General features: G+C 33.8%; 1 protein-coding gene across 1 annotated transcript; it reads left to right on the forward strand.

The window, feature by feature from the left end:
- The first annotated feature begins 705 nt into the window (after window positions 1–705).
- Window positions 706–8,895, forward strand: LOC140048997 (diphthamide biosynthesis protein 3-like). Its single transcript, XM_072093806.1, has 3 exons — window positions 706–878; window positions 1,341–1,415; window positions 6,815–8,895. The coding sequence occupies exons 1-3, from the start codon at window positions 771–773 to the stop codon at window positions 6,878–6,880; spliced, it is 249 nt and encodes an 82-aa protein (XP_071949907.1). The 5' UTR covers window positions 706–770; the 3' UTR covers window positions 6,881–8,895.
- The last annotated feature ends 385 nt before the right edge of the window (window positions 8,896–9,280 follow it).

A 9,280-nucleotide genomic window follows, 5' to 3' on the forward strand; every position in this document is an offset into this window, starting at 1 on the left:
GAAAAGTTCAGCCATAAGCCTAAATATAACTCCTGCATCTGGCGAAAGTCCTGTGACAATTAAGAGCCTTACATTAAATTATTTTTATAAGCGTAATCACTTTTAACAAGATACTGTCATAGTATGTACTTTGGATCTCGATAAGTATGTATTGAACTTTATGATATTATAACTACGTTCACTCTCAATGGCCCTTTGGCCCACTTAAAGTTTACAACGTCGAAATGTGTCTATCTGAGGTGTGAAGGGGAAAGAATCGGCCTCCACTCGAAACACCAGTAATACTCCTATATCATCTCTAAGCCAGAAATAAATACTTATGTATACATCACTATCTTTGTGGCGCCATTTCCTCAGATTGTCGCAAACTTTATAGCAGTTTTGAAATAATACAATATGTTTTTTATGACAATTAAATAATTGAAAAAGACTTTATTGTAGGCCTACTTGAAATATCCTTTCATTTACCATGTGATATGCCTAACATAACAATAAATGTAAACAAACCATACTATAAATATATATTGTAAATTAGTGTATTACACAACCGTTTGACAACGAGACTCTTTATCGATCATTATCAATATCAGAGCACTTCTTTTTATTTCTTCAAAAAGTATTATAAATACAATTTAGGCCTCCCATAGCTGTTGATTACGTAATTTAAACTTGGACCACGTGTGTCGTCATGAGAGTGGTGGGTAGTGATGCGTGTTGATCGTATGGCATTTCATCATTGTTGAAACGTTGTGTTGAGAAACAGCAGTAAAATGTCTGTTTTTCACGACGAAATCGAAATAGAAGATTTTGAATATGACGAAGAAAATGAACTCTATCATTTTCCATGTCCATGTGGAGACAGATTTGAGATATATAAGGTAGTTTTATCTGAATTTTCTTCTAGAATATGCTAAGGCTAAGCGGCAGTATATTATTATATATAGGCCTAGCTAGGCCGATTTGTTAGGCTCATTAGAGTCTAGTAGGCCTAGAGTCCCCTCACTTACCTACCCTCCACTACTAGGGCTAGGGCCTACTCTCTACTACTAGGCCTACCACTAGCCAGACCTAGCTAGCTAGGACTGCCTGGGTTGTATGATTAGGAATGCTGCTACTACAGACAGGTAATAATTATGGGTTGTTGTAGCTTGTTTTATTTTTTTATTTATTGTGGTATAGGGCCTAACTATTAATAATAATAAATACCTAAAAAAAAAAAAAAATGTTATGTAGCCTAAACTAAGCCTATTTGTACGTTTTAGTTAGCAGGTTTAGTGAATTATTCACTTCAGAAATTAAAAAAATATTTTTCTGTCTATTTTAACGCTTTGATCTTTCAGGAGGACTTGATGAATGGGGAAGATGTCGCTACGTGTCCAAGTTGCTCTCTCATCATTAAAGTTATTTATGATGTTGTAAGTATTATAAGTATAACTAATCAAACAAAACATACACAACAGCAATCAGATTACAAAAAAAAATTGATTTTAATTAATTAAGCCCCATTTAAAAAAAAAACCGAACTAAAGTGTAGGCCAACACAGAGTTTACTATTAATATTATGTTTGTTTTCTTCTGTGCTTCTTCATTAAGAATTGGTATAATAATACTCTATGAATAATACTCCATGGATAATGCACTTGTCAATTGTATGACCCACTATACGACCCCCGGGAGAGGTGCGTCATTTGTCCGATGTGCGTCATACTTTTGAATACCATGACGCACGCGTGCGTCAAAAAGGTGACTTACCTTTAGGTGACCATGACGCACCCATTTTGACGCACTGTGACCATGTTGTTTATGATATGGTGGGTGGTAAAGTGACGGACATTGACACACCTTGTTCATTGATGTGACGTACCATCTAGGTTTTTTGACGCACCCCTGCGTCAGTAATTATTTGTAAATGACGCACCTCTCCCGGGGGTCGTATAGTGGGTCATACAATTGACAAGTGCATAATACTCTCCATGCATAGCCTCTAAGTGCTTCACATTAATACCCTGGTTATTTTTGGATGGAAACATACACCCATAATGCAGCCCAGTACCGCACCAGGTATCCCTTGGGTTGAGAGAGGCAAAACGTAAAATAAAGTTTCTTGCCTAAGGACAAAAGCAATGCGATGTGATTCAAACTCGCGATCAGTAGTAATCTAATGTCCAACACACTGCGTCAATGTCAATTTAATGGAGTATCCTGTGACTATGTATAACTGTGGTTTGAATGTGTTAAAGGCCCATTCCCTACGTTTTTTAGATCTAATTTAAGATCACAAACTATATTTAATGTAAAAATAATACTATATGGTCCTATTGCGATAACTTTTTTCGTCTTTAAACGGTTAAAAATGTGAAAAATAAGTCGATTCTAATAATTATAGCGGCCCGCTATAAATCCCAAAATGCATTGCGCGCGGATTGATATTTTTGTTTTTCACCTGTAATTCGCCCACTTTTCGATCGATCGTGAGGCCAAAACAAATGGAAGACTCCTAACTTTTCAGCGAAAATACCGGGTTTTCCCCAATTTGTATCAACGGAGTCTGGCAAAAACAGAAAGACAATTAATGCAGCAACTATACAACGTCAGGCTAGGTATATAGCTAGCGTACGATGTTCGTACGTTACCGATGTTTACCAGCTAGGCCTACAAAACTAAGCCTAGCTAGGCTAGGCCTAAGACCGTCCACGAGAGGTCGATCGCCGCGAGCTACTTAGGTAGTGCATTGTTTCTCACTTTTTTATCATAATTTACCATAAAACGTACATTTAAGACAAGAAACGACATGGTTTAATGTTTTTAAAGTGATATATATGTATTATTTTCCAAAAAACGTTCAAAATTGCAGGGAAGGGGTCTTTAAAGATCCATCTATTAGTATTAGTTTATAACATTATCCTGCTGACAAACAAACATGGATACAGGGAATAATTTCGCCAGTGTAGCGTAGCAAAAAGCTATACAAAACAACCTTCTTGCTACACATTTCCAGGGAAAAATTTCATTTTAAAATTTTGTTTAGCAATAATGCTAATCAAACTGATTTTGGAGTCAAGAAACATAGTTTTGTATTGTATTTTTTGATACACAATTTTAGAAATGTGTAGCAATAAGGTTGTTTTGTATAGCTTTTTGCTATGCTACACTGGCGAAATTATTCCCTGATTTCTACAATTGTGTAGCAAAAAATACGATAGAAAACTATGTTTCTTGACTCAGAAATCAGTTTGATTAGCAATATTCCTAAACAAAATTTTAAAATGAAATTTTTCCCTGGGATACAAACCCCACAAAAATATTGCAGAGCCTAATAATGTCGCCATGGTATTTACTGTAGTCATACTGTAGTATTCAGAATTCCATTTACTTTACCATATGCAACATTTTCCTTTCAAATGACATTTATTTTCCTCCATAGCAATACAATACAAAATAGTATACAGAAATGGTAAGGTAAAATAATTAAGATTATGATGATTGTTGGATAGACAAAAGAAAAGAGAATTAAAAAAAAAAAGGCTATGGAGGAAGGCGTAATCCCGAGAAGATGTGGGTATCTTGTGCTGGGTATGCCTATGCTAATAAAATGGATACATTGATTTTGGTTCTGTTAAATTTCTCTGGTGTTGGATGAAATATGTTTTCTACTCTGTATTTAATATTCACAACTACTATATTTACTGTAAATTATTGTAAAAAAATCAGATTTTAGTCAGTTAAAATTAAGTTTGTTAAATTATACTCTAAAAGTAAGTGTGAAAAAAACATTTTACTTGTTTAGCTATCCAGAGGGAGAAATTAGGCCGATTGGATGGACTTAAAATAACATTTACTGTAGGCTGGGTGACTGAAAGACTTTGATGACTCTGTTCATCATTGCTCAACACTTGCAAGGAGAGAGTAATTCTTTTTTGAAAGCAAACGGCAAGCACTGTCACTGTAGCAGGAAAATAATTCTATTTTTTTTAGTTTTGAGCGAACACATAACCATGCCCAACATATCCCCCCCCCCATCCCCGCACAAACAAACATAGTATTACATTTCCTAATGTGACCAAGACGAAATGTACAACGAATTATATAAAATATGACCAGATTTTAAAATAAAATTATCTCTTCATTATTTACTACTTTAAAATGCGTATTTAAATTGATTACTGATTGTCAATGTCAATTAATTTAATAACACTGACAGCTTACCAATAATACTATATATAACACTAAAAAAAAAAGTGCATCCTACCTACCTTACCGCAGAAAATATTCAACTGTCAACGTTGAATACTTTGATTCACCACAAACTTCCAAATTAATGATAGCGATTTCCAAATTTATCTGTTCATCACACGCATCTCAAGACAAAAGCGAGGGGTAGATTTCATGCTGTTTGTTTTTATAATCTTTGTTTCTTACGGTTGTACATCTTCGCTATTTGTTTGTAACAGAGGTTTGAGTGTATTGGGTTAATTAAGCAGATACTCTGGCAACAAAGAGCAGTTAAGTAGCAGACGGCTTTACAGCATTCATAATTAATGTAGCATAGTACTATAAACGTTGAATTAAGCTGCTCCTGTGGGTAGATACACTTATTTATTGTGTTTTCGTTTTGTTTTGCTATCATGGGGGTTTACTCCTATTAATACTGTAAATATTTCAAAGAACTTTGGCCTTTTAAATTTCTTGTTGAAAACTTAGTGTAAACATTTTCGTGTCAAATGTTTGGAAGTGTTATATCTTTCTGATCGTTAGGACCTTGACTAGAGTAAACAAAGTTGCGTGCAACAAAGTGTACCTCGTGCAACGACGTTACATTTTGGTCCTCAACCCCTTTTTTTTCTCCTTATGAAATACCAAATGCTGAATCCCTTATTAAATGTTTTTGAAAATTTATTTTAACCATGCTGTTAATTTTGTACTTATTTTGGTCTTTATTTTGTGTGTGGAAAATAATTTTTTTTTTAAATAACCAAAAATGAAGTTATGCATTCAATAGTTTGTTTCAACTATTATGATGGTTTTTTTGTTTAGGAATGCAAGAAAATTCAATTCTGCATGTTTTCCATTGTTTACCAAATGCTAGAAAAACGGCAAATGTGCAAGCTCATTATAAATTTTACAGCTTGGCTTTGTATGAAATATTTAAAATGAGTTAGAAATTTAAAAAAAAAACGTTATGGTACTGTACAATTGGATCCACAGCTAATTTACAGCTATTACCACAGTATTGTTAAGAAATGATTACCGTAATTACCCAGTTTTCCACCCATGTCCCCAGAAATTCAAGTTCTAGAAGCACCCTGAGTGTAATCCTCATATGATGATGATATGATGAAGTATTGGTCATCTTGACCAATTCTTAAGGAAATTTCATTAAAAAAATTATGGCCATTAAAATGTGGGGTTGGGGGAGGGGCTATAATTTATGCTATTCATGCTATAATTTATAGAGAAAATATTTAATAATTTTACCAGACTTACTGTATTAGGAAAAATCTTTAGCAATTGAATGTAGGTTTACAATGATAATATGCATCTAATTATTCTGAATTAAAACATAAAGTATTAATTTAAAGAAAAGAATATAGAAACTTACTGTACCATTAGCTGGAGCAATTAATATCATAATGTTCCTGATAGACTGTTAGCTGTTAAATGCAATTGTTCATAGTTAATTGAAAAATAATTGTTAATTGTCATACAGCAGTTGTATAGAGTAATAATTTATGAGTGATAGAGAATTTTAGTTGTATTGTCACATAAGGGGACAGGTGATTGTGACATTGAAATTGATAAATATGAAATTCTATCTTACTCTAATTTGTAAAGCTCTGATACTTTTGACTTGGTGTTTTTGAATGACAGTACAGTATATAAAGCTAACATCTATTATAACACTGTAGTAAACAATAGATGCCAGGCACTTTCCAAAGTGTGGCATATGATGATGTACTGTACATTGTGGAAATTGCATCACCAATGCATCGCCTTTAGTTAAAACTAAAAAGTAAACTAGTAGTAGGGCTAGAGTATAAATCATGTGTTTGGGATGCTTTGTTTTATCCAAAACAGTCACTGGAAATATTGAATCTTTAGCGGTAGTAAGGGCATGTGGACGTTGGATTGTGAGATCATGGGTTCAAATCCAACACTCACTGCATTACTTGCTAAGTAAATGGGTACCTGGTAAGGTCAATACACAACTTGCGCTGATTAGTACAGTAGCTGCATTATGGGAGTATGTTTCCATCTGAATTTGATCAAAAAATGACAGGGGTAATTTTATAATTTATCGTCTTATTTAAGGCTAAAGCTTGGTTCCCACTAGAACGTAACGCAAGGACGTAAACGCAACGCAAGCGTTTTAACCAATGACAAGCGAAGTTATAGACAGTTAGCAATCACAAGAAGCGAATAAGCCATCGCTTGTGATTGGTCAATTCACTTGCGTTGTGTTACGTCCTTGTGTTGCGTCGCTAGTGGGAACCACGCTTTAGGGAGTGGAGTTAAAAGAGTTGCAGTACAACCCTGGCACTAGGAGGATTGAACCCTGGACCTTGGGTTTGGAAGGCAAGCATGTTAACCACCAAGCTACAGCTCCACTACCAATTAATAATATGTACATCGTTTATAGGTTTTACAACATTAGGCGCTTTATAAATCCAGGATATTATTATATTATAGACAGGAGATCGATTGAAATATTGAGAAATTCCTGCGATTATCAGTACTAGACTTTAGAGTCCTGCCAATATTTCAAATCAAAAAATCAACATAAAGGGTATTCAATCACAATGTTTTTGTTTTTCAGGATGATTTTCTTGAGGGTGAAGTTGTTGAGACTTCATCTGGATCTAAAGGGATGGCAGTGGCATAACGAAGCAAAGAAGTCTGCTAGAAATTAGATAAAGGAGGTCACCCAAAGATTTACGATTGTGTGCTTATGTCTTGGAGATTGACCAGCTGGAGACTGACCATTGGAAATTAGACTGTAATGATGAAGGTTGATGCAGATGTTGTATGCCAGCAATTGGAAGATGGCCAGAAGAGTCATGAATGCTGGATTGTCTGATCATTGGAAGACGACCATAAGAGCCATGAATGCTGGATTGTCTGATCATTGGAAGATGACCAGAAGAGTCATGAATGCTGGATTGTCTGATCATTGGAAGACGACCATAAGAGCCATGAATGCTGGATTGTCCAATCATTGGAAGGGTTGATAGAGAACCCTTGAGAGGGCATCAATTATGTACAGAGCTATAACACAAAATGCTACAAACATTTTACAACTAATTATAAATGTATTTATTATTTATTGTAGCATGTTCAAAACCGGTTTATAAAATTTTTAGTCAACGCGTTTCTTGTGGAACGAAAATACTGTTCTTTCAAAATACGATATTTAAATCCGTATTGCTAAGTAGAAACGGGCCCTAATTTATTAAATTCATCTTTAAACTCTGACCTCTGATTTACCTTTTGACAGGTGTGATTTTCCTAAATTGTCAATGTCAAAGTGTCAATATGTAAATAAATAATACACTCAATTGGGACAGGTGTCATTATGTAAATATTCCATATGTTTTATGATGACATATTAAAAGAATAAATCCTTTGTAGTAGTTGCAATAGTCTATTTTGAAGCTAAGGTTCAAAAGGCCATTAAATGATAAATCATCATTTAAAGTATCAATATATTTTGAAATAAACAGTTTATTCGGCTGCGCTATGCAGCAGAAACATACCCTTTTCTCTAGTATTTCTTTAATAAGAGTGCCCTACTGTAATGGATGTCTTGTCCATAGTCTGACATTGCAGCTGAAATATAGGTGTGACACACTGTGTGCCAGTTTTATTACAACCAAAATTCAGATTAATCGTAGTTTAGATCCTAGATTACAGACTACTACTAATTAGATGTTTTGCCCTACTCTGACGTAATTTGTACTTTATACTAAGTACATTTTAAGAATACTTGCGAAAAAATTTGCATGTAGTTTTCAGGTGGGACTCGAACCCACGACCTCCAGATCACTAGCCTGGCGTTCATACCTCTTGACCACCGAGCTTGCGCTGATGGCTAGTGGTTAGATTCGAGCCCAAGTTAGCAGCGGGTACTACCCCAAAAGGATTGTAATTGTAGCTAAAATGTACTTAGTATAAAGTACAAATTACGTCAGAGTAGGGCAAAACATCTAATTACTCAACTCCCTGACGAAAAACTACAATTACAGACTACTAATTGTATTATTTTTAATCATACTTTACTGCAGTGGGTCTATTGTTTATTCCAACATACTTGCAAAAGGACAGTCCTGTGACACAACCAATCATCAAGGAGTACATTTTTAGTGTAATATGATTATGTATTCAAGTTTTTGGAAATTATATTAGTAGGTTAGAGGTCCTTCATTGTGGAGGTTTTAATTGCTCAATTATACAATTTTGAGTTAGTGTGGTTTAGGTAGTTTTAATATTACAAATAAGGATCTTTACACATGAACACAAATAATAAACTGAATTTGAAAATACAGTATCTTAAATTTCAATGGAGTTGCAGCCCATCATTGAATATAGCCATTGGTTACTTTAATTTTATTCATCAAATCATTTGTAATTAAAAATTGTTTACTATTTTAAAATTGTATTAATGATATTTTACAGCTCTATGAAACATGATTGTGGTTTTAAGTTGGATTACAATATAGAAAAATATAGTACCCTTTGTTTATTAGCATGTGCAAACTCATAAACTAATGTACAGGGTTGTATAAAGTGTCAATAAGATTTTATATATTACATTATATTATAATAAAACATAAAATGAATGATAATGTGTGAAATTTGTTTAGTACAATGAGTATTAAAAAAGCTTATAATTCCTGTCAATATTTGTATAATTATTTCAGATCGGTCAAAAGTATTCCATTGACAACCTAAATTTAAGTTTCAATATTAACCATTTGAGTTGTTTTGCAGTTGTCAATACCATGTTTATTCTCATTCTTTATTGCCAATCAAAACAACAACAAACAAACAACTACAGTAAGTGGCCGTAAACACAAAAGGGCACTAAATTCCTATGACGAGCCCGTGAATCCTCTTAACAAGTAGCACATAAAGATACAATTTAGCATTTCAATAAATATATCAGAAAATATCCACACAAGAAAAAATAAAAAAACATTCATAAAAATACAAAAACAAGCAGAAAAGTAAAACAACTTTACAAACATCTTCATGGTTTTCTACTCTTACTCTCTCCACCCTCTAT

This window comes from Antedon mediterranea, chromosome 5, assembly GCF_964355755.1.
Source record: "Antedon mediterranea chromosome 5, ecAntMedi1.1, whole genome shotgun sequence".
NCBI lineage: Eukaryota > Metazoa > Echinodermata > Crinoidea > Comatulida > Antedonidae > Antedon > Antedon mediterranea.